This window comes from Leucopleurus acutus (assembly GCF_964270905.1).
Source record: "Leucopleurus acutus genome assembly, chromosome: 6".
Classification (NCBI taxonomy): Eukaryota; Metazoa; Chordata; class Mammalia; order Artiodactyla; family Delphinidae; genus Leucopleurus; species Leucopleurus acutus.
Genome location: NC_139149.1, coordinates 18,307,591 through 18,334,388, shown reverse-complemented (window position 1 = coordinate 18,334,388; position 26,798 = coordinate 18,307,591). Strand labels below are relative to the sequence as shown.

At 34.3% G+C, this 26,798-nt stretch overlaps 1 protein-coding gene across 1 annotated transcript in view; it reads left to right on the top strand.

Moving 5' to 3' along the window:
* The window catches only part of ACTR3 (actin related protein 3), a 58,391-nt gene that overhangs the window by 12,758 nt on the left and 18,835 nt on the right, over window positions 1–26,798 (top strand). The window contains exons 2-7 of the mRNA XM_082841709.1: window positions 8,516–8,571; window positions 12,027–12,151; window positions 17,065–17,175; window positions 20,577–20,672; window positions 22,124–22,231; window positions 25,233–25,376. Of these exons, the coding sequence (XP_082697835.1) occupies window positions 8,516–8,571; window positions 12,027–12,151; window positions 17,065–17,175; window positions 20,577–20,672; window positions 22,124–22,231; window positions 25,233–25,376 (640 nt within the window). The remainder of the gene's footprint in view (window positions 1–8,515; window positions 8,572–12,026; window positions 12,152–17,064; window positions 17,176–20,576; window positions 20,673–22,123; window positions 22,232–25,232; window positions 25,377–26,798) is intronic.

The following is a 26,798-nucleotide window of genomic DNA, read 5'->3' as shown; positions in this document are numbered from 1 at the left end:
TTAGATTTTAAGTTTTAGATCTGGAAGAACTGGGAGAATATTTCTGTTGACATTTAGGAATCCAGGTTCTTCCACTCACCAGTCTTGCCAGTCTTTTTGTGTTAAATAGTGACTTTCATGTAATGAGAAGAACTTTGGAGGGAACTGGAAATGGAAATGCTTTTTAAAAAATTGCCAGTTATCTTTATAGCTAATTCCCTGTGAATTAGCCGTTACATTCTTGTGCTAAAAGTTCCTCACACTACAAGTAGGAAGAAAACTATATAGCTAAGCTGAGAATTGAGATATCATGAAAGTTGGCATTGGGATTCATTTGTAGACCTCCGTTTTCACTTAAAATTTGAAAATTATATGCTTGTTATGTAAAAATCTCTGTGTACTTTACTTTGTTTTTATAGTATGTTAGGGTGGAAGCTGGTCATTCATATTGAGATAAAATTCTTTCAACTTTAAATTAGTGGTTCTCAATACCAAGAAATTTTGGAAAATGGGTTGTACTATTATTAAGGTTCTATCCACCCTAAAGTTCTAGGGTCTTATATTCATTTTGTTGTATGGTTTAAAATTGTTGAAACATTGAAAGTTAAAACTCTACTGCTGTTTCTCCCTTAGGTAGTCTACAGAGTCACACACCATATTTAGCGTAATGGCTTTGGTATATATTTGTTCTTTTCTGGAATGATTTTTGTCCTAGCTTTTTATTCCAGTTCATTTTTGAAATGTAAATTTTTTTTTTTTAAAGATTCTGTTCTCATTTAGTGGTTCAATATCCGTAATGTATTGGGATCTTCAAGTAGTTTTTTGCTTGATAAGGTTTTTCAAAGCAAAAAGAAAAGTGAACCATTGTATTAAATAAAAAAGTATTCTGTCAAATCAACTACATGCTTTCAATAAATAAACATGAATTTGCAGAATTAAAAATAATATCCAACATGAGGGATGCTACTGCTTTTAACTGGTTTTACTACTTAAAAATATTTTTTCCATAAATAAATTTCTTCCTTTTAGAAAGGTATACTGAATAATATAACATATACCCCTGTTTATCAGAATAATTACCTGGTAATGATTCATTTCTTTTTGTTTTTTTAAGAATGAAACAACATTATAAATGGCTCTCCTCAAATCCACTTTCCCCCCTGCCCAGAGGCAGTTAGGACCACAATAAAGTAACCATTTCTTGTATAAAATTCTTTTTTTTCTTTTTTTTGCTGTTCATTTCTATCAATCCGAGTTTTCCCTCTCTCCTAACTTTATTACATTTCCACTGCTGTTCTTCTAATCACTTTGATAACTTCAAAAGTGCTTTTGAATTCTCTCCTTTACTGTATTCCTTTCTCAAAGCAATTTCCAACTTTGCTGACCAAAACCAGCATTGTAGATCTTTTCTCATTGCTACCACAGTCCAGGGAGATTTTCTGTATATTTAACTTGCTTCCCTGGGCCACAAAGAAAAAATTTGGTTTAGTTTTTCAAAGTATTATATTGCCCTTATGAATTTCATAAACTTAGGATAGCTTTGCCTTTTTCATTTTATGGTCTCTTTTTAAAGACCACTTAGAAAATGACACTTTCTTATTTAAGTATAGGAAAGCATAAAGAAGTGAAGTAGATTAATGATTTCACTACCCGGATAACCCAATGACATGTTTTAAATTAAAGTAACATACATGCCTCTCTATGCATGAATTATCTCTGGAATACATAAGTGATTGCCTCTTGGGTTAGCAGTGGGGTGGCTAGGAGATAGGCCTGGTAGGGAAACTTACTTTAGTACTTTTTAAGTGGTAGGGAAACTTACTTTAGTACTGCTTCTTGTTTTATTTGTTAAAATTTTTATCATGGGCTAATGTTACCTATTCAAAAATTCTTTTAAAAAATAATTTAGTGCATGGTTAGACCATTTAAGACAAGTGTTAATTTGAAAAACAAAATTCTCCCATCCTGCTATCTGTAGATAATCAGAATTTACTATTTCTTGTTTAGACTTCCAGAAGACAAAGTGTATGTATATGCTAGCATTATATAATAGAATTATTCCTGTGTAGTTTTATTTTTTCTCTACATATATATGTAAATTTTTGTTTACAATTGACACAAAAATATTGATACAAAAGTATCAAGGTATTCACAAAATGTATTTTCCCTGTTTAGGACTAGATGTGAAAGTATTCTCGAGGTATTTCAAAGTAATAAAGTATAGTGTAATTAATATTAAAAATAGACACACGTGTACATAGGCAGGAAAACACATACACACGCACCATTTATTAAGGAACAGCAAGTTGGAAGGTATTAGGACTGTACTAATTTTGCCTGGGAATCATACTGTGAAAATCAGATGTGTTCCCAAAGGACTGATGAAAATGGAAGATTTGAAAAGGGCCTTTGAGGAAAAAAAGGATTAGGATAAAATAAAACAAGAGCAACAATGAAAAGAAGGATGGAGCATTTATATTTTGTAAGAGCTAGGATTTATGTTTTTTGTTCCTAAATATAATTATCAAGGCTTTATAAAAGTGATTCTTTCTACTTCAGACATAACAGAGTATATTGCAGGGGTTGAGGATTATGAAAGTGAATTGTGGGTACTTAGATGAGTCTGGGAAGGGAAATAGGGTAGTATTCCAACCAGTGAAATTCATTGAGGTGTTCTAAAAAGTAGAGCCTTGATTTTTGTACTATTAAACCATGCTTGACGTTAAACTGTTAATAGGCACATGTACGTTTAAGATTGTTATGTCTTCTTGATGAATTTATCCTTTTATTATTATAAAATTTCTCTTTATCTCTGGTGTTAACTCTTTTTCTTCAAGAAGTTTCATCTGATATCAATACAGCCACTTCAGAGTTACGTTTACTGTTTGCCTTCCATCCATCTTTCTTCACTCTCCATCTCTAAAGTGCATATCATGCAGACAATATATAGTTGGGGCTTTCTTCCTTTTTCTTTCTTCCTTTCTCTTTCTTCTGTCTCCCTTCCTTCCTCCCTTTTAATTGGAGACTGTAGTGTGTTACATTTAACGTAAAAATTGGTACAGTTGAATTTTGGTATACCGTCTTATTTATTTTTTTACTTAGAGTTAATAATTTAAAACTTTATGCAGAGTAGAAACCATGCATCTCTGTAGATCTGTTAACTCTCTTGACACTCCCTCTACCCTACTGTCCTTGTATGCTATAGTTATCATAGGTATTATATCTGCATATGTTATAACCCCACAAGATAATTTGATTTTTGCTTTAAATAGTCAAAAGTGTGTTAAAAAATTAAGCAGAAAAAAGTCTCATTTACCTAGCTGTTTCCCATTTCTGATGTTCTTCATTAATACCACAGTTTCCCTCTGGTATCCTTTCCCCTCAGCCTGAAGAACTTTATTTAGCTCAGGTTTGATGGCAGTGAGTTTTCTTTTCTTTTTTCCTTTTTTTTAATAAATCTTTATTGGAGTATAATTGCTTCACAATACCATGTTAGATTCTGTTGCACAACAAAGCGAATCAGCCATAGGCATACACATGTCCCCATATCTCCTCCCTCTTGAGTCTCCCTCCCATCCTTCCTATCTCACCCCTCTAGGTCATCGCAAAGCACCAAGCTGATCTCTCTGTACTGTGCTGCTGCTTTCCCGCCAGCCAACTGTTTTACATTTGGTAGTGTATATATGTCGATGCTACTCTTACTTCACCCTCCCGCCCCATGTCATCGAGTCCATTCTCTATGTCTACCTCTTTATTCCTGCCCTGCAACTAGGTTCATCAGGACCATTTATTTATTTTTAGATTCCGTGTATATAATCCTTTGTATTTCTGCAATGTCAGTTGTGATTTCTCCTTTTTCATTTCTAATTTTATTGATTTGCGTCCTCTCCCTTTTTTTCTTGATGAGTCTGGTTGAGGGTTTATCAATTTTGTTTATATTCTCGAAGAACCAGCTTTTAGTTTTATTGATCTTTGCTTTCTTCATTTCTATTTCATTTATTTCTGCTCTGACCTTTATGATATCTTTTCTTCTACTGACTTTGGGTTTTCTTTGTTCTTCTTTCTCTAGTTGTTTTAAATGTATGGTTAGATTGTTTATTTGAGAGTTTTCTTGTTTCTTGAGGTGAGATTGAATTGCTATAAACTTCCCTCTTAGAACTGCTTTTGCTGCGTCCCATAGGTTTTGGGTCATCGTGTTTTCATTGTTATTTGTTTCTATGTAGTTTTTTATTTCTTCTTTGATTTTTTCAGTGATCTCTTGGTTATTTAGTAGTGTACTGTTTAGCCTCCATGTATTTGTGTTTTTTACAGTTTTTTTCCTGTAATTGATTTCCAGTCTCATAGCATTGTGGCCAGAAAAGATGCTTGATAGGATTTCAGTTTTCTTAAATTTTCCAAGGCTTGATTTGTGACCCAAGATGTGATCTGTCCTGGAGAATGAGTTTTCTTTTATTTGAAAAAATGTCTTTATTGCACTTTCATTTTTGAAGGATATTTTTGCTCTTAAAAGATTTCTGGGCTGACTATATTTGCACCTCCTTCAGACTTAAAAAATGTTATTCCACTGTCTTTTGGCCTCCATAGTTTCTCATAAGAAGATGCTAGTAATTTGAATTTTTGTTTCCTGTTAATGAGCCATTTTTCTCCGGCTGCTTTCAAGATTTTTCTTTATCTTTGATTTTCAGTAGTTTGATTATGATGTGCCTAGGTATAGTTTTCTTTGGATTTATTCTGCATCTCTCTCTCTCTCTCCCTTCCTTCTGGAACCTGTGTCACCTTTCAGATATTGTTCCCCAAGTCTCTGAGGGTCTATTCTTTTCACTTTGTGTCTCTCTTTTTAATTATTTTCCCCTCTCTTGTCAGACTGAATGAGTTTTACTGATCTGCCTTCAAGTTCACTGATTATTTCCTCTGTTCTGCTGTTTAGCTCATCCAGAGAATTTTTTATACCTGACATTGCATTTTTCAGTTCTGTAATTTTCATTTGTTCTTTTTAATAGTTTTAGAGTTTCTGTGATATTTACTATTAGTCATTACTATTTCATTGTGATAGTCACAGCTGCTTTCAAGTCTTTATCTGATATTCCAACACTGTGTCATTTCGTCTTCTGTTGAGTATCTTTTCCTTAGAGAATGGGTTACGTTTTCATGATTCTTCAAATTTTGGTTTGTATGAATATATCAAGCCTTGCTTATCTGTTTTCTTGATGAATATACACTGTGCTTCCAGTTTTCGGCCATTATGAATAATGCTCTTGTGAACAAATGTTTACACTTCTTTGTGGGGACATATTTTCTTTGGTATATACCTAGAATTAGAATTGCTGGGTCATATGGTAAGTGAATGTTTAAGTGTTTTCCAAAGTGGCTGTTTTATTTACAAATGATTTTGATTATTTTCTATCATTCCAACTAGGAATGTATGAAATTTACCTCAGTGTACTTTTTTTGTGTGTGTGTGGTATGCGGGCCTCTCACTGTTGTGGCCTCTCCCGTTGCGGAGCGCTCCGGACGTGCAGGCTCAGCAGCCATGGCTCACGGGCCTAGCTGCTCCGCGGCATGTGGGATCTTCCCAGATCGGGGCACACACCCGTGTCCCCTGCGTTGGCAGGCAGACTCTCAACCACTGCGCCACCAGGGAAACCCTCCTCAGTGTACTTTTAATTTGCCTTTGTTTTTCTTTTTTTACCCCACAGGGTTGAGCATCTTTTCATTTATAGCCATTTATATTTCTTTTTCTTTGAATGGTTATTGTCTTTTACCTTTCACTTTCTTCTCTCCTTATTTCCCTCCCTTGTTGACATCACCTCCTAGATATCCTTTATATATTAGGGTGATTAACTCTTTGTCTCTGAGTGCAGCTAGTTTTTCTCTTTTGGTCATTTTTCTTTTGGCTACTTTTGGTATGTTTTTGTGAAGAACTTTTAAATTTTCACATAATTGGAGTATCAGTCTTTTTTTAATGTCTGGATTTTGAATTATAGTTACTAAGACTCCCTTGTTCCAGGGTTATAAAGAAGTTATCCTGCATTACCTTTTAAAGTTTTTGGTTTATTTCCCTACCCTATTTTAATATTTCATCCATTTAGATTTATTTTGTTTTAACATGTACGATATGTACAGAATTTAATTATTTTCCCCAGTAGCTGTCAAGTTTACATAGCTGTTTAAGAAAATTGTTGTAAAATATACACAACATAAAATTGACAGTTTTAACCATTTTTAAGTGTACAGTTTAGTGGCATTAAGTACATTCATAACTATCACCACCATTCTTCTTCAGAACTTTTTCATTTTCCCAAACTGAAACTCTGTATCCATAGAACAGTAACAACCATACCCCACCTCCATCCCTGGCAGCCACCATCCAGCTTCTGTCTCTGTGAATTTGACTATTTTGGGTACCTCATTTAAGTGGAATCATATAGTATTTGACCTTTTGTGATTGGCTTATTTCACTTAGGATGATGTCCTCAAGGTTCATTCATATTGTATGTAGTAGCATGTGTCAGAATTTCCTTCCTTTTGAAGGCTAACTAATATTCCATTGTATGTATATACCACATTTGTTTATCCATTCATTTGTCAGTGGACCCTTGCATTGCTTCCACCTTTTTGTCTATTATGCATAATGTTGCTGTGAACATTGGTGTACAAAAATATGTTGAAGCCCCTGCTTTCTTTTTTTTTGGTATATACCCAGAAATGGCATTGCTGGATTTTGTGGTAATTCTGTGATTAATTTTTTGAGGAATTGCCATATTGTTTTTTGTAGCAGCTGCACCATTTTCCATTCCTATCAGCAGTGTGCAAGAGTTTCTCTGTATCCTCACTGATATTTTTGTTTGTTTTTGATGTTTTGGTAATAGCCATCCTAATGGATGTGAAGTGGTATCTCATTTTGGTTTTGATTTGAATTTTCTTAATTATTAATAATGTTGAGCATCTTTTCATGTGCTTGTTGGCCTTTTGTATATCTCCTTTGGAGAAATGTCTATTCAAGTCCTTTGCCTGTTTTAAAAACTGGGTTGTTTATTTTGTTGTTGAGTTGTAGGAGTTCTTTATATATTCTGGATATTAACTCCTTATCAGATATATGATTTGTAACTGTTTTCTTCCATTTTGTGGGTTGCCTTTGCACACTATTGATAGTGTCCTTTGGTACCCAAAAGTTATTAATTTTGATGATGTTCAATTTATTTTTTATGGTTGTTGTTGCCTCCTTGTGTCATGTCCAAAAAATCCTTGCCAAATTTAATGTCATAAAGCTTTGTCCCCTATATTTTCCTCAAAGAGTTTTATAGTTTTAGATCTTATATGTAGGTCTTGATTTATTTTGAGTTAAATTTTGTATGTGGTATAAGATAAAAGTCCATGTTCATTAAATAATGGATATCCAGTTTTCCCAGCACCCTTTCTTGAAAAGACTATCCTTTCCCTGTTTGAATGGTTATGGCACCCTTGTCAAAAGTTATTTGACCATATATGGGAGGATTTATTTCTGGGCTTTGTTCTGTTCCATTAGTCTGTGTGTCTCTGTGTCAGTGCCACACAGCTTTTGTTACCGTAACTTTGTACTAAGTTTTTAAATCAGGAAGTCTGAGACCTCCAACTTTGTTTGAGATTGTTTTGGCTATTCATAGTCCCTTGAGATTCCATATGAATTTTAGGATGGATTTGCTCTTTCTCCCAAAAAAAACATTGTTGGGACTTTGATAGCAATTGCATGGATCTGTAGTCAATTTGAGTAAGTAACTTCCAAATGTGAACGTTTGTCCCATGTCTGACTCCTATACTAAATAATCCAATTATCCAAATGGCAGATTTAAGAAAAATCCAAGCTGTTTAATCCCATGTTTAAAGCTTAAGGGAAGGAAAAGTTATCAAAGTGTCTACTAGCTGTAGAAGGAAGAGTTTTTCTGAAGGTGCTACTGAACAATGAGGCCAAACCGAAACATCGGAGTTTGGAGCAGAGAAAGGTTTTTATTGCAGGGCCGTGTAAGGAGATGAACAGCTTGTGTTTTACATGTTTTACTCCTACCCTTTACTTTTATACAAATATCACATAGTTGAACCATTGTTCTGTACCTTGCTTTTGTTCAGTGAACAATACGTTTTGGAGATTGTTCCATATCTGTACATAAGGAGCTACTTCAATCTCTTTTTTAATAACTGCCTAATATTCTATAGTATAAACGAAGCATACTTAACTAGTTTGATGGCTGTTTATTTCCAGTCTTTTGCTATTATAAGCAAGATTGTCGCAAGAGGCCCTGTTATATGTTATTTTGTACATGTATGAATATCCCCGTAGGATCAATTTCTAGAAGTGCAGTTCCTGGTTAAAAGCTATGGGTATTTATAATTTTGATATAATTTTGAAAGCAGAGATGTTTAAATGAACTGAAACGATGGAATTTTGTATAGTATTTACCCAGAGTGGAATCTCACTTTATAACAAATGGAAATCTAAGAATTAAATTCATAATTGCTGAGATATTTGTGAAATCCTTACGAAATTCTTCGTGTTTTTCAGGTATACAAAATTAGGATATGCTGGAAATACGGAACCACAGTTTATCATCCCTTCCTGTAAGTATTTCTTTTAAGTCACAAATAAGCTGATTTAATATCATTTAATAAAGTAAAATAAATAATCATTTTTGACACTCTGTAAGATTTAGTCCTTTAAAAACGTGGTTTGCCAAGTTCTAAGCATGGCCTCATTTCTGTACCTCTGACCATTCATTTCAGATCTCTGTTTAGCTCTTCATTTACCAGATCTGCCAAATACCTTTTTAAAGACAAAAATGAATGAGCTGATAATTAAACAGTTTTCTGCTTTGAGGGTATTGCTGTTAATAATGTGTGTGTGTTACTATTAAGTAATGCATTCCCCATCACACGCCTACAAAGGCTATCCTTTGGTTTGTGGATGTGATTGTTTGCAGGACTCGTGCTTGTTGACATCCCTGACAAGAGCTCATGTTTCAAAATAAGGATGGCATCTCATCTTTAGAGATGCGGACTTCAGCTGTTTTCTGACATCTTATAACCATACTTACATTGTTTTTGTTTTATCTTATTTCTGTTAACTTCACTTTAGCTGACTGTCCACTTTCAATAGTTTGTCTTTCAGAAGTTTTTAAAAAATACTCTCACACTTGGTTTCTTAGCACTCATATTTGTTAGCCTGGGCTATGTATGTGTTCCTAGATGAACCTGTTTTGGGCTTCTGACTTTTAGACAATTCACCTTTTGTACATAATGTAGTAACATTTCTGAACCACCTAACCTATGCCGAGTTAAGACTTTAGCATATCAGATGATAAACCTTTTGAGCCATTCCTTGGTGGTGCTAACTCCTAGACAGTTCTAGTATCACTAGTATTAGACTGTTTGAATACTTTTGTGTATTCTTATTAACTTATGAAAATAAGAAGGAAATGGAAAAATAAACATGCAGAGAATAGTGAAAGCAGCTTAGGATTCAAAATCTGTGAAGTTGAGAATGAGGTAGAAATTACTGGGCTTGCCCAAAGCTGCAGATCTTTAGTCTCAATTGGGTACTCTTCAGACTTGAACAGGTTGATTGTTTTGTTGTTTATATATAGTAAGAACAAAATTTAAAATGTGTGAAGTGTGTGTCAAAATTGTCTTTAAAGGGGGAGCTAGTACATATTTTCACTCTCTAGAAACAAACCTATTTGACTTTTGCACTTCTGATATACTTTTGGTATACTTCTCTAGGGATTATTATCTAATAATCTAATTCTTACCATCTGAGAATTTAGGCTGTTACCTAAGTCTAATTCTTTAATGCCTGGAATAGATTTTAGGGGACAGTGTTGCTCATTCATAGGAATACAGTGGTCTTAATTTGTAGTACTGTTGTCTTTTTCTTTATGTTTTATTCATGCATATTTGTTATCTACACAGAGGGACAGATTTGCTTTTTTGTTTTGTTTTGTTTTTTTACTTTTGTCCCACATTTATATATAAACATATTGATAGTTTGTTGTTTAACACTTAGACAACAAATATTGCCTCTATTGCTGACTAAAATAGAAGTACTTTTGTGGACTAGTACTTGACATTAGTTATATTTGAGTTTAGTATTATACCATTGTGTATTGGTTGTATTAGTTTCCCAAGGCTGCCGAGACAAAGTACCAAAAACCATGTGACTTAAAACAACAGAAACTTACAGTCCTGGAGAAGTCTGAAATCAAGGTGTCAGCAGGACCAAGATCTTGCTGACAGCTTTAGGGGAGAAATCTTCCTTGCCTCTTAAAGCTTCTGGTGTTTGCTGACAGTCCTTGATGTTCCTTGGCTTGTATATGCATCACTCCAGTCACATGGCTGCCCTGTGTGTCTTCATATTGTTTTTCTTCTGTGTGTGGATATGTCCAAATTTCCTATTTTTATAAAAACACCAGTCATTGCATTATAGCCCATCCTGCTAACCTCACTTTAACTTGAAAGACCCTATTTCCAAATAAGGTCACATTCTGAGGTGCTAAAAGTTAGGACCTAAACATATCTTTCTGGGGGTACACAGTTCAACCCATAAAATGCTGATTTTGTAATCTCTTAATTTATAATCTTTTATAAAACACTATGTTGTGATTAAACGTTTATTTCAGGAGATTACTGATATGTTAACTCTCATCCTTGTGAAGTTTGGTTTTGCTTATGCTCTTAAGTGGCTGTGTTCAGTCTTTGTTGGAAGCCCATATAATTTTGAACTTTTGAACCTTGGGTTCTCATCACCATTGTATCCTTTCTCTATTTCACCTTTCTGCCAAAATTTGCAGTTTTAGTTTTCATTGTCTTATGAGAAGCTGTGGCATGTTAAAAATCCATGTGTGTATGAAAGAAGGTTTTTGATTTTGGGGTTTTTTTTCCACGCAGCCAGTCTTAATGCTGCAGGTGTAGTTTTATAATGAGCCAATATAATCACTGCCACTGATGAGCACGGATATTTGGTCTGGAAAACCTGTGGATATGGTTCAAAGTTATTTTCATAATCTTTGTTTTTTAGGAAGTTTATAGTGAGCCATCTGATGCCTGTGTACATTGTAAATAAATTGCTAGAGAAGCTTTCTAACATTTAGAAGTAGATTGGATTTAGAATTTCCTTCAGTATTTTCTACCTACCTTGTTAAGGATATAAATTGTTATTAAATGAAAGTGTAACAGTTGGGTGCCACATCAGCTTATGTGCATGCAGATTTTTTTTTTTTGTTTTTAATTTTTGGCCGTACCGTGCATCATGCAGGATCTTAGTTCCCTGATCAGGGATGGAACCCAGATCCCCTTCAGTGGAAGCACAGACTCTTAACCACTGGACCGCCAGTGAAGTCCCCAGGCAGATATTTTGAATGAAGAACTGTTTAACTTGAAGGATTCAGAAATTTATAACTTAATTAAGAAATATACAAGTTTTAGGTCTAGAACTGTATGCTGGATTTCTGAAATTATATAAGGAGATTGTTGTGGGTTTTACCTAAATGATTTGAAATTTCCTTTTGTATATGTGATTTAAGTTTATCAGGTCTTTATGCCAGCGTTATACCTAAATTACTAGCTCATAATAATGCAAATAGGATAGAAATATGAAGAAAGCTTTAAAAATAAATTCCCCGTGCAATTTTCCCACCTTTATAACTGTTCTTCAGTTTTTTCTTTCTGATTGTCCATCAAGCATAGGTTGACTTGGTGAAATTATAATTTTACTCAAATCAAAATAGATCTCACATAGTTTTTAAAAACATAACTGAAACATTCCCACAGCAGTACTTTTTTTGGGGGGGGCTTTTTACACTTGAGGCCTTGTCTCTGGGTGGAAGTTGAGTTTTTATTGTGTAAGATGAATTTTGTCTTTTTTTTTTTTAATGACCTTTTTGCTTTAATTTGACACTTTAAATATACTAGATCATGTTCTATTTAGTAACACTTTATTACAGAAGAAATACAAGTGAAAAATTTGTCTCACTTGAAAAAAATACAATTTTTGACATGTATAAATAACTTCTATTTTAAAGGTATTGCTATTAAGGAGTCAGCAAAAGTGGGTGATCAAGCTCAAAGGAGGGTGATGAAAGGTGTTGATGACCTAGACTTCTTCATTGGTGATGAAGCAATAGAAAAACCTACATATGCAACAAAGGTATATTTTTATGATTTGTATAAATATAAATAACATTCTCTTTCAAAAAATTTGTTTGTTCTATAATTGTGCCACTTGGAATTTCAGTCAATTACAAGCCTAATACCCTCAACCTCTTCACAATAGAAATTTCTTCTTCTCTGTGGCTCCTCCCAGCCTTGCTTTAACTACTGGGTTTTTTTCCCCAAGAGGAAGATTTTAGCCCCTTCAGGTGAGCAGTATTTACTTTTTCCATCTCAGAATCATCAATGTGATTGGCTTTCTCTTGCCTCCACATCGCCATACCTAGAGATATTTCCCTCCCGTCTTTATTCAGACCCACACTTTCTGCCCTTTTGAAGCCTATGGCATCTGGAAGTGCCACTCTCTTTCCTCCTTTTTATCTTTTTCCCTTTCTTGTTTGTTCCATACTATTCTTCCTCCTTTTCCCTTATTATTGAGGTATAATTTATATACAGTAAAATAGGTAAGGCTTAGTTACACAGTTGAAAATTTTTTGTGACTGTAATCATAAAAGTTCAGGACATAGAACAAGTCTAGTAACCCAGATGCTTTCCTTGTGTCTGCTCCCATAGTCACTACCCAACCTGCACCAAAAGGGAAACACTATTCAAATTGACTTTACCTAATTTGCACATTTCTTCCTTGGTCCCTCTTTTCTTCCGTTTTAGTAATTTCATTAATAAACAGCTACCATGTATAAACAACTTTATAAAGTGCTGAGATTAGATAAGAAAAATGGCTTTCCTGACTTCAAGTCTATTATAATTGGTGGAAAGGAAGCCATTGAAGAAATAATTATAAGTGGCTTGTAGTTATACAAATATTTGGCTCTTGGAGCTTAGAAACAAGACAGAACTGGGGATAAACATTTAGAAGGTATTAGTTGCCTTTGGAAGGGGTAAGATTCCATAGGGATAGGCCTAGGACAGAGCCTGATCAACACATCATTTAGGTTTGGATGGAGGAGGAAAGCCTACAAAGGAGACTGAGAAGGCGTAGTTAGAGAGACTGGGTAAACAGGAAGGAGAAATAAGAGTGTGGGATGCTGCGACCAAGTAAGCTAGAACCCATAGGTTATTTGCTGTCTTTAGCTACAAGGATGTCATTTATAACCTTAATAAGAATAGTTTTAGAAGAGCAGTGAGGCTGGATTAAAGTAGATTGGATTATGAATGACAGTATATTCAGTGAGGTGGAAGAGATGCTTAAATGCTAGTGTGAAAGAGTCATTAGAAAAAGAGATTAAAGTAACAGGAAAGTGGAGTATAATACAGGGCTCTTGACAAAGTTAAAGGGATGGAATCCAGATGATCTAATTGATATATGGAGGATCTCTTACATTATAAAAAATGAAAAAGAAAAAAGAGGTAAGTATAGAATCAGTTTTATAGATTTGGTGAAGAAAAGTTGGATTCCTGACTGTTGGCTTCTGCTTTCTTTGTGAAATACATGGTGATGTTATCTCTGCTGCCCAGGAAATAGCGGGGAGAAAGTGAAATCTGAGTGATAGGGAGAATATTTAAAATCATCACTGTGGATAACAGAGTAGGGAAACAAAGGCTTGCCAGGTAAATTTAGGTCCATTTGGGAATAGCAATTACGAATTCTTAGTTTTATCAACCAGTTCTGTGTGATCAGCATTCTGGATATAGGCAAGTTTAGGGTAGGACTGTGCTGAGTTGGGTTTTGGTAGATGGAATGACAAAAGGAAGTATGAATAGTCAAAGTGATGGGGCCTAAAATCTAAACTGTGTGTGTGTGTGTGTGTTGTGAGGGGGATGGTTTTTGGCGAGGGAAGAATTACAACAACCAGTGGACTGCAAGTCTAATTGTGATCGCGAGAGATATGGTGAGGTGCTGGAGTATGCTAGAAGGATAAGAAGTTGTGATCAGAGAGGGGTGTACTTGCATTTCAGGGATTTAGAGATGATAGTGATGATCTAAACTGTGGCCAAAATGGAAAAGACACCTTTGAATGTGATGAAGTCGGTGAGCTGAGAGGCCAGAGTTCCTCTGCATTGATTCTGTTCTTTTAAACATTTTCATGTCTTCCAAATGCAACAAACACACCCAAACGACAAAAATTCTTTCAATCCTACCTTCTTTCCTCAGCATTTTAGCTATTGTTTTATTTTCCTCTTTTAAAACCAAACTTCTTATTTGGTCTCATTATTTGATAAGCTCTTTGTTAAATCCAATTATCTGTAACAATTTTCATCCTTCTTGATTTGTCTTTCTTTCACAAGATTACTCTGCTGGATCTCTTTTTTTTTTTTTTTACGGTACGTGGGCCTCTCACTGCTGTGGCCTCTCCCATTGCGGAGCACAGGCTCCGGACGCGCAGGCTCAGCGGCCATGGCTCACGGGCCCAGCCGCTCCGCGGCATGTGGGATCTTCCCGGACTGAGGCACGAACCTGTGTCCCCTGCAGCGGCAGGCGGACTCTCAACCATTGCGCCACCAGGGAAGCCCTGGACTATTCTTTTTATTTATTACTTATTTTTTTCCCCTGCTGTCACTGGTTCTTTATCCTTTGCCTACTACTCAAATGTCAGTATTTCCCAGGTACTGTCCTTGATTCTCTTTATTAGAGACTTTCTCTAGGTGGTCTCATCCACACCTTCATCAACAACCACAGCCTACATCTCTACTTCCAATTTCTTGACCCCATTTCCAAGTACCTACTGTCACCTACCTACTACCTGGCTCTTGAGTTTAATATACTCAAAACAAAATTTATTACATATACTCTACCCTTGCTTATTCCAAGATAAGACAAAACACAACTTTTGTGTCTTAATTAATAGATCCTTGCCATCCTGACTCTAGAGCTAGAAACCTAGTGATTATATCTTTGAGTTTTCCCTTGTAGTGACAGAAATCTTGAATCTGGCCTAGCGTTATTTACACCACAACTGGGGCTCTTTGTCTTTCTTCCTTGGTTCTTTTAAGATTCATTTCAGCTTTCCCAATGCTGCTATAATAATCTTATTAAAAATCAAAGCTATTCTTGTTTATACCCTGCTTGAAAATTTCTACTGATGATCTGTTTCTTATAGAATAAAACCCAAATACAAGGCAAGTAATAGTTTTTGAGAACCTGGTCCCCTTCATGTAGAACTGATCTATCTGTCTATACCCCTTTCCCTAAAGGCACACGTGTTTTTCATCGATAACTGTTGTGTTTGTATATTATTGCGGTGTTTGTATATATTTGTTTCTATTCTCTATTTACCCCACCCCCTGAAAACAAAATTAACAAGGTTGCTCCTTTAAGACCCAGGTTAGATACGACCTCCTCAGTCATAGAGGAATAGGAGCCTTCCCATTTTCCCTCTGAAGCCAAGTTGATCATCTTGTCCTAGGTACTTTATTTCCTTAAAAACTTACAAGGTTATGTTTATATCTATTTCTTTCACTGGACAGCTCCTTATGGCAGGATGTTCATGTCCTTAGCATTTGTGCCAGTGGTTATAGTAGGTGCACAATAATAAATGAGGAATAAATGAATAAATAACACTTAGAACATTAAAATATGTCAGTTCCAGTAATGTTATAAAATGAATGATGTAGTACATTTTTTCCTTCCCTAAAGCAAAGTGGGGACTAAAAGTTATTTTTTAAGTATAATGACTTAGAAAGTATCTAGAAGGCTATGGTGAAATGTGGATATTAGGAATTAATAGATAAAAGGTTTAATGATTGAGTAGAGGACTGTAGGATATTTATTTCACTAACGCATTCAGCCTTAAGTACTGGGTGTGTATTTGTACTATGTGCATGGAACTGTATTTTTTAATTTTTCTTTTGTATATTTTTTTAAGTTTTATGCCTACGTTTTTATTTTGCTTAAGTAAGTCTTCATATATTCAGAATACTAATCTTCAGTTACATGTGCTGTGAAACTATTTTATTGCAGAGATTCACAAACTTTCTCAGTGCCCTTAGTGTCTCAGTAAAATTTTTTACAGCATCACTTAGAAAGAAATTACTAACAGTTCTGTTTGTTAAGTAGCAACTTAGTAGCCACCTGAAAAAAATAAAACATATTTTTAATTGTTAAATAATCACAATTACCAGTAGGATGCGTGTGCCTGTCGGGCACTTCACAGTTTCTTACACCTGGAATCAGATTGCACATCACCATCCTCATTTCTTATTGTACATGGGTTTTTTGGGGAGGTATTTAGTTTTCATCATAGCAACTGCTGGCAACCCAGCTTTTCAAAGAAGTGATATTACTTGAAGGGAATCTAGTATGATCTGATGTTGAAACTGAACTACTTTAAAATAGTAGGTATGCAGTGCCAAACTGATTCTGAGTATCACCAGATTTCCCTGGAAAATGTAAAATATTTGCAGTGTCTTTGAGAATTTGCTGTAGTACCCTGGGGCTCAGTTTTGGAACCATGGTTCCATAACAAATACATATGACTTGTCTTATAAAATTTTGCTTGCTTGATTTATGGTTATTCTTGCTCTATACTTACCAACTGTGTTTTATATATTAGGCACACAACAAATACTTGTGAAAGCGCTAATAAAGATTAAGCAAATTGTCATAACCTGTAATTTTCACAGGCTAAATTTTAATAGGTTACGTTTCCATTATTACAAAACTTTTAGCAATCTAGAAAGACCGGTACAATGACCTTCCATCTAGATTGAACAGTTTTTAACATTTTAATATATTTGCATTGTGTTTTTTAATTGAAACATCTGAAAATATGTTGTAGAAATAATTTCTTTTATCTCTAAATAGTTAAGTATGCATCTTCTAATGATCTGCGTGTCATTAGCACACGTAAGAAATGCTATCCTCATCTAATACTCACTAATGATCTGTTTTATTTTTGATTTTTTCTGATATTAGTAAAGATTTAATTCCTGTTTTATTTTTTGTTTTAATAGTGGCCAATCCGCCATGGTATAGTTGAAGATTGGGACTTGATGGAAAGGTTTATGGAGCAAGTGATCTTTAAATATTTAAGGGCGGAACCTGAAGACCATTATTTTCTTTTGGTAAGTACAAATTTTAAATTCTGTGAGGAAATTTTTTGTGTGTGTGTGTGTGGTACGTGGGCCTCTCACTGCTGTGGCCTCTCCCATTGCGGAGCACGGGCTCTGGACGCGCAGGCTCAACGGCCATGGCTCACGGGCCCAGCTGCTTCGCGGCACGTGGGATCCTCCTAGACCAGGGCACGAACCCATGTCCCCTGCATCGGCAGGCGGACTCTCAACCACTGCGCCACCAGGGAAGCCCTGTGAGGAAATTTTTGAAGAAATTTAATGAGAATGTTTTCATCGCATCTGTACTCATAGGACATACGTTCTTGTTTATTAAATTGTCATGTATCTAAAGACTTTGTTATAAAGCTGTATCATCTTTAGTATCTTTAACAGTAAGTTTCAGGGGAAAAAGTTGGAAACATGGCACTTTCTTTTTTAAAAAAATAACTGGTCTGATTATTATTTCATTTGTAATTCTTCGTAACAAACTACAATATAATTTAATTTTTAAACGTTTTTCTTTCTTTCTTTTTTTTTTTAACCAAAGCAATGCATGTTCATAATGTTAAAAAATCAAGTGCTATAATATCAGATTTAAATTAAAATTTTCCTTCCTCACCTCTCCCTACCCTTGAACCCTTGATTCCCCCCGGGCAAACACTTTAAATTTTTAAAGAGTTTTTCTTGATAGTTGTATCATGTATTTCTTGTATTTTTGTTTGTTTATTTATTTATGTTAATTTGTTTTGCTGCGTTGGGTCTTGTTGCGGTGCGTGGGCTTCTCATTGTCGTGGCGTCTCTTGTTGCGGAGCATGGGCTCTAGGTGCGCGGGCTTCAGTAGTTGTGGCACGTGGGCTCAGTAGTTGTGGCACGTGGGCTCAGTAGTTGTGGCTTGCGGTCTCTAGAGCTCAGGGTCAGTAGTTGTGGCGCACGGGCTTAGTTGCTCCGCGGCATGGGGGATCATCCCAGACCAGGGTTCGAAGCCATGTGGCCTGCATTGGCAGGTGGATTCTTAACCACTGTGCCAGCAGGGAAGCCCGTATTTTTGTTTTTTTTAAATATTAGACAGTCTATTAACTTCCTGCTAGGTAAGATGAGTATTTCGTTCTTTTCCTTTGATCCCCTCCTTAACACAAAATCCTTACCTTCTCCCTTTTTCTGTGACATAGTTTAATTTTGGGTTAAATTAATATTTTAATATTTTTAATATTTTATTGTGATTGTGAATATTGTTTATGGTTGGACCATGAACATAAAATTGAAAAGAACCTTGCGGTGAATGCCCAATATACCCACAACCTAGACTCAGCTATTAATTTTATTATAATTGTTTTAGGACATCTGTCTATTGGGTTATCCTTCTATCACTCCATCTTATTTTTTTAATCACTTCAAAATGAGTTGCAGATGGAGTCATTTCACCCCTAGGTACTTTAGCATACATTATCATCAACTAGAGTTTATTATTGTTTACATTTTTTCTTTTATATAAAACTTACATTCTATAAAATCACACATCTTAACCCTGCCATTTTATGGGTTTGACTGGGCATTGGCAGACTTTCTTTAAAGCTAGTTAGCAAATATTTTTGGCTTTGTGGACCATGTGGTCTCTTTTGCAGCTGCTTAATTAGCTCTGCTGTTGTAGTAGGAAGCAGCCATAGGCAATACTTAAATGAGTGGCTATGGCTGTGTTCCAATAAAATTCTGTTTACAGAAAGAAGTGGTGGACTAGATCTGGCCTTCAGGATGCATGATGTAGTTTGCCCATCCCCTGGGTTTGACAGATGTATACCACTGTGTAACCTAAACCCTTATCAAGATAACAGAGCTTTACTGTTAACCTGGAAAGTTATCTCACGCCCTTTTCTAGTTAATCCCTGCCCCCATGCCCTGGAGGCAACCCTTATTCAGATTTTTTCCAGTACATACATGTTTTGCTTATATTTGAGTTTCATGTAAATGGAATTGTACAAGTTGTGCTCTTTGGTAAGACTTCACTCATCATAATCTTAAGATTCATCCATGTTGTTGCACATACAAGTAATTTGTTGCTTTTTGTTGGGTTGTATTCCATTGTATGCCTCCCTGTCCATTTTCCTGTTGATAATCACCTGAGCTGTTCCAAGTTTTTGACTACTGTGAATATTTTTGGGGTACTGTGAACATTCTTAAACAAGTCTTTTTGTGGACATGTTTTTATTTTTCTTGTGTAAATACCTAGATATGGAATTGCTGTGTCACAGGATAGATGCATGATTGATTTTTTAAGAAACTTTCAGAACTTTTTCCAAGGGATTGTAGCTTTTTGCACACCCACCAGCTATGTGTTAGTGATCTGGTTACGTATCCAGATCCAGCATTTGATGTGTCAGTCTTTTTAATTTTAGCCATTCTGGTTGGGTGGGTAAACTTTCTCATTTTGGTTTTAATTTGCATTTTTCTGATGACTGATGTTGTTGAGTACTTTTTCATGTGCTTATTAGCTATTTGTATATTTTCCTTGTGAGGTCTTCTGATTATATTTTATTTTATTTTGTATAGAATTTCTGCTTTTCTTGGAGTTTATAATTTAACTGCCTTGGTTTTTAGTTTGCTTAATTTTATATGTAACTCTTACTGAATTATCTTCAAACTCTTGAACATAGTCCAAAACCCTCCTAAGTAAGTTTAAACACATCAAGTAGTTTAGAAGTTAAAGGTTTTACATATGGAAAAAGTCTAATCCTCGTTAATTTTCTAAAAAAAATTTTATAGTGTCTTTTAAAGTTAAAAAAATGATTTTATTTGTAATGAATTTAAGTTTTATCTGTCTTTCCTTTTGCAATTTATGTTCATTAAATTTAAGCAATCATTCCTTACCTCAAGGTCAAAAAGATAATTCTTCTGTATTTCTTAAGTTTAAACTTTTGCCCTTCAAGTTAAAATATTTGAGATAACAAAAAGGATTGGATAGTCAAATCAGATTAATAAGAATGATGTCTTATGTAGTTTCAGGCTTTGGTAATATAAAATGATTTAGGTATTCCTGAGGCATAAGTGAAACATGAAGTCCAGGATTTTGAGGGCTGTTCCTTAGGTCCTTTCTTGCCTCATTGGGATGTGTTCTGGCCCAGACTTAACCCGCAGGTTTCTAAGTGACATGATGTATGCAGTCACATAACTTAAACTGAAGAAACATCTTAAACTGTGTAAACATTTCCGTTTTATACTCTAGCAGTTATATAAACATACAGATCTGTTTGAGTTCTCTACTGGTTTTTTTTGGTCTGTGTGTCTTTTTTTTTGTACCTCTGAGTTTAATGACTTTTAAATACAATGTTTAAAATACATTATTTCTCACATGAAAATTAGCTATGAATTTATCAAAATAATTTTATCTTGCATACTTAAAATCTTACTCAATTTAATAGACTGAACCTCCACTGAATACTCCAGAAAACAGGGAATATACTGCTGAAATAATGTTTGAGTCCTTCAATGTTCCAGGCTTGTACATTGCTGTACAGGTAAGTAAGCAAGTTTATAAGTCAAAATAAGCTTGACTCTTAAATTTTAATCTGGTTTAATTCACTCTTAAAATATATGTATATTTATATTTTTCTTAACCTCAAAGCGTATCATAGTTCTCTCCTGAACTGATAATTTAGAAATTGTATTTGAAGAATGGAGCTATTTAGTTAGTAAAAGGGAAATGTTAAAGGAAGTAAGTTAATGGTTTTTGGATAAATCAAGACCTTTTATAGAACAGAAATAAGGGCACTGATAGTTATTGAGAATTTACTCTGTCAAGAATTTTCTGTACACGTTTACCCTTGTAACATTCACTGTGTCCTTTTTTTGTAGTCTGTTTTGAATGACTTACCATTACATATATTTGACCACTGCCTCCTTTGTGCCCCTCTGTATTCTGTATATCACAAATCCCCATAATATTTTATTGCATTTAATTTGTGTATATATCTGTATGGAACAGCTTCTCTCCCATCCCTCAGGATCAGAGCTTACTTCTTACTTGTTTTTTAACGTAGCAAATGTGATACCTGGCATATCACAAATGCTTAAAAAGTATATAAATTACTGTGTAGTTTTGTTAGCCCACAGTTATTATGGTGTGATCCTGTGTTAAAATAGGAGGATGGCCTAGTTACCTTTCTAGGTCCCTTTCAGCTATTACATTGCAAGTAGGTAAAATAAAGCCAGCTTAGTTCTGATTTTAATTAATTAGTTATTTATCTTGTTCGAGGCTTGGATTTGTATGAAATTTAGGTAATTTTTAAAAAAATGAACTAGCTTCATTAATTTCTTAATTTGCAAACTCTTTTAATAGAAAAAATTATACTTTATTGCCTATGCCAAGATTTTTTATAGAAATACATTATTTCATCAACTTTGCTTTCCTCATTAAATCATAGTATTTGGAAGTGTGCAGTGGCCTTTTCTGGTTAAATAGCTTGTTACATATTCCTAAATGCATGTTGCACTTAGAAAATTTGGAGCTAATCTTATGAGTGATACTTAGTATAGCCATCTATGTACTGAATAACTGATGATTGGTAGTTGCGTGCTTCTCTACCTTACTTTGTGGTATGTTACAGGCTAGGCCATATAAACATAGTTTTAAGCCCTGTACTGTATTATCTCATGTTAGTCTTCCATATGTTAGTACCGTACTATCTCATGTTAGTCTTCCACATTTTGGGGGGTATAAGAGGAAAACGGCCCCCACTAAAATATCGAAAATTTGTAAACATGCCCCTAAAGACTACTGTAAGCCTGTAAGTTGTCTTAATAATATGTAGGTTGTGAACAATTTTATTGTATAATATAAATTAATTTTGTGTATTCTCTTTCCAAAGATACTACATTTAAAATTGCATAAAGTACTCCAGTAAAAAATTTTTTTCTAATAACTCTTTGTTTTTATTTTTTTTGCCTATCATATTTCTTTTTGTTCAAGGCTGTTCTTGCCTTAGCTGCATCGTGGACCTCCAGACAAGTAGGAGAACGGACGTTGACCGGTACGGTAATAGACAGTGGAGATGGTGTCACTCATGTCATCCCTGTGGTAAGGATAGTTTAAAATTACTGAACAGGATATCAGATAACACCTGGAAAAGTTAAATTATATGAATTATTGCCACCTTTTAAAAACTTTATTGACCATTGTTCAGCTGTAGCTGTGTTTTGCTCAAATTATTATTAGAACTTTGTAAACAAATTCCAGATTTTTTTTTTTTTGCTCTAGGTTGTTAAAAATAATTAGAAAATTATTAGAAATAGTTTCTAATTCATAATTAGGAAATGATGAATTAGAGTATCTGGAATGGAAATAGGCCTTTCTTGTCTTAAATGTGGAACTCAGTTTTCCAGTTTGGATGTGTCTGTTTGTATGTTAGCCAGTTGATAGTTTTTCTTATCCTTAATTAACAGATTTTGTACTGGTCATAGGTTATCTACTAAATAGCAGTTAGTCGAAAGTACATGACCATTAATGACTTCTGGGGAATTACGTTTTTGAATTAAAAAGCTCAAGTTGTGATTGTGCTTCATGGTTTGGATTTAATCAAGCATGTTAAGAAAAATGCATCAGATTGGATTATTTGTGAGAGATAGCATTTTTCTGCCAAAGCCTTTCTGCTTCCAATTTTTAATGACAAATTAGATTTTTTATTGTGTCTAATAGATCAAAATGACTACTTGAATTCATTCTGATTATTATTGGGTGCATATATGTAGAAAGGTTTATCTTTTAAAGTAATTTTTATGTTATATTGAATAACATGTAAGGAATGAAATGACTTAGAACTTTATTTTTTCATTATTCTTATTCCTCTTTTTAATGCATCAGGCAACCTCTGTTGAAGATTACATCCTCCAAGTGACTACTTTTGGATTAGATGTCATAATTTATTCTTCTGATGTCATAATAGTAATAATTGCCCTTCTTAAAAAAAGTAAAAACTTCCTTGTGATATAATTCACACACCATACAATTCACTCATTTAGAGTGTACCATTCAGTGTTTCATTGTATATTCATAAAGTGCATCCATTACCAGAGTCAATTTTAAAACATTTTTATCACTCTAAAAAGAAACCCTGTATCTTTTAGCATTCACTGTCCCCCCCGTAACTTTAGCCCCTGGCAACCACTAGTCTACTTTCTGTCTCTGTAGGTTTGCCTGTTCTGGATATTTTATATAAATGGAGTCACTCTTTTTTTCTTCTTTTTAAAACATTTGTCACCAGGTTTTTGTTTTTGTTTGTTTGTTTTTATTTTTGTCTGTGTTGGGTCCTTGTTGCTGTGTTCAGGCTTTCTCTAGTTGCGGCGAGCGGGGGCTACTCTTTGTTGCGGTGCATGGGCTTCCCGTTGACGTGTCTTGACGTGTCTTCTCTTGTTGTGGAGTACCGGCTCTAGGTGCGTGGGCTTCAGTAGTTGTGGCTCACGGGCTCTAGAGCGCAGGCTCAGTAGTTGTGGCACCCTGGCTTAGTTGCTCCGCAGCATGTGGGATCTTCCCAGACCAGGGCTCAAACCCATGTCCCCTGCATTGGCAGGTGGATTCCTAACCACTGCACCACCAGGGAAGTCCTAGAGTCACTCTTTTGTGACTGTCCTCTTTCACATAGCCCAGTGTTTCAAAATTTATCCATGTTGTAGCATGTATAGTACTTCATTTCTTATTATTGCCAAATAATACTTAATTGTATGGATATTCTACATTTTATTGCCATTGGGGGATATTTTAATATCTTGGAAATTAGGATGTGTCCAACATTTTGATGGCTTTTTATAATTTAGTTGGCGTATTTTTCTTTCTTAGTGCTACATATTCTTTTCCCTTTTTTTTCCAAAATGGGACAATAATAGTGACCTATGTCATAAAACTGTTTTGAGGATTAAATAATGCATATATGTATGTTGTTTAGAGATACGTAAAGATTCTTAAAATGTTCATTTAAAATTCTCATTTAAGCCTCAAGATCTATGCTGTAGATTATATTATCCTTTGAGGACTTCAGTTTACTCATTTATAAAATGCAAATAACTGAGTTGCTTAAGATCACCAAATCATAGGTCATGGGGCTGGGATCTGAACTTGTTCTTCCTGACCAAAGTCTTTTCTTAACATCTACACAATTAAGCAGTAATATTATTATCTTGATAATTAATATTAGAATAGGTAACTTGCAAAAAGGAGTTACCAACTTGGAAAAGAAAGAGTTTTAGTAAGAATATTAAGAATTGGGTATTCCTGTGATTTTCCTGCCTTCTTTTGAATTAATGGACTGTTTTTTATAACTTCAGTTTATCTTTTTTTATTGACTTATTAGCTATGCTATATATTTCTTGTTATTGTCATTTATTTTTTGGTGGTTTTTGCTCTAGGGCTCATATTAAACATCTCTAATTTATTACAGTCTAACTACAAATAATATTTTACCATTTCATAAACAAGAATGTTATGTTGTTAATGAAATTTAATTTTGCTACATTATTTTTGTACTTCTTAGTTGTATTAGTAAGTTTATGAATTCATTCTGCAGAATTAAATTATTTGGAATTATGATGGTACATGGACTGCCTCAGGCTTGTGAAGTTGGTACCTACTTCATTAGGAAAATGATAGCCAGCTTGTGGGTTAATGATAAAATTTCTTACAATGCAATCTAAATTTTTTGCTGAAATTATAGAAGATTTAAAACTAATATCCTATTTGAAGTCTGTTATCTAAAACCTTTAATACTTCTGAAACTCACTATTCCTTTGTTGTTGAGTCATTTCAGTCTTGGTTGTAAACTCTTATCAGTAGGAGAATAAATCTAAGCTTTGTTCATAAGTTTTGTTCATTCTTGTTCATAATATCTGTACAGTATTATAAATTCTATGCTAAGTTAACTGTGAGGAATACAGTTGAGGAATAAAGACTAGAAGAATTCTCCTGGGATAAAGCAATACTTAAGGATACAAATACAGTAATCTGAGAAATTGGTCTTTAATGATTAATTTAGGTGATACTGATTTTTGAAAACGTTGAAAGTAAATTTGACACTTTCTTTTTCATCTAGGCTGAAGGGTATGTGATTGGCAGCTGTATTAAGCACATTCCAATCGCAGGACGAGATATAACATATTTTATTCAGCAATTGCTGAGAGACCGAGAAGTAGGAATTCCTCCAGAGCAATCCTTGGAAACTGCTAAGGCAGTAAAGGTAAAAAAAAAAAGTTAAGAATATAATTTACTTAAAAATTAAAATCACGTTATAATATGAACATGAAAAATTCTTAAGTCAAGAACAGTAGTTTAAAAAAAACTTTTGTTAACCAGTTACAAACCACTACTCTTATTAATTACATGTATTTTTCTCTGTATTTCTTGTAGGAAATTTTGGGAGATTATCAACCCTTTGCTTGCTCTCACCACATTTCACATTTGAGAGGACTAACATACAAGAACATTTATACCAACTGACTTCAACATACATTTTTGTGATTATTCTCTTTAGTAAAAATAAATGTAGCATGCCTTAGAGGTACTGTGGGTTCTGTTCCAGACCACTGCAATAAAGCGAATATCGCAGTAAAGCGAGTCACACAAAGTTTTTGGTTTCCCAGTGCATTTAAAAGTTACATTTACACTATACTGTAGTCTATTAAGTGGCAATAGCATCATGTCTATAAAAAAATGTACATACCTTAATTAAAAAATACTTGTTGCTAAAAGATGCTAACTGTCATCTGATAATGCAGAGATACCAGAAAATTTCAGTTTGTAAAAAACACATTATTGGTGAAGCACAGTAAAACGGGGTATGCCTGTAATTAGTTCACTTCAGAGTCCTCACATCTCAATTTTCGCTGACTTCTTTATTTTTAATTCTAGCAGTTTTCTGTTACAACAAAATTTTTTTTTTTTTTTTTTTTTAACAACAAAATTTTTGATGTCATTGATTCATTTGGCTGTAGAATAGAGGCAATGGTTGGCCCAAGTGATATGGCCTATAGAAGAAAAATGTGAAGGCTGTGTAAGGTATTTTAATAATTTGTATGCTACACCAGGGCTCCATGCAAAATACCAAAATATTTAACATAGCTTTTTAAATTTATCATTTGTCAGCATACCTAAAAAATTTCATTGGGTCTCACAAATGTTTTAACTATGTCAAAGCAAAACTTCCCAGGTAAAAATAACTCCATATATTTGACGGTCTTTGCATGATTATAGTGTTTTCCTTGCTTATCAAAGGATAGGAATGAAAATGAATTTACTACTTCCTAGGTAGTAAAGGAATTTGTAAATGGTTGCAAAACGTCACCTCAGGTAGGTGGCATCAAAATTAAATATGTAAAAAATTAATATGAACACTACTGTTTCAACATCTTTGGGAAATCTCTGGAGTTTAAAAATTAACAAAAACACCAAGGATTTGTTCTAGAGCATACTAGTGCTCAGTATTAGTGTCTTTTAAGGATCATCATTTCCATGTAATTCCTACTTCCAAGATTTGGAGAAAGAAGACCTAATATGACATACTCAAATTATCTTCTGTTTTCCAGTATTCTTTCCCATTATGTGTGTTGATTATCAGTAATAATATTTGTACCTATCTTGGATAGAATCATTGATGTATACA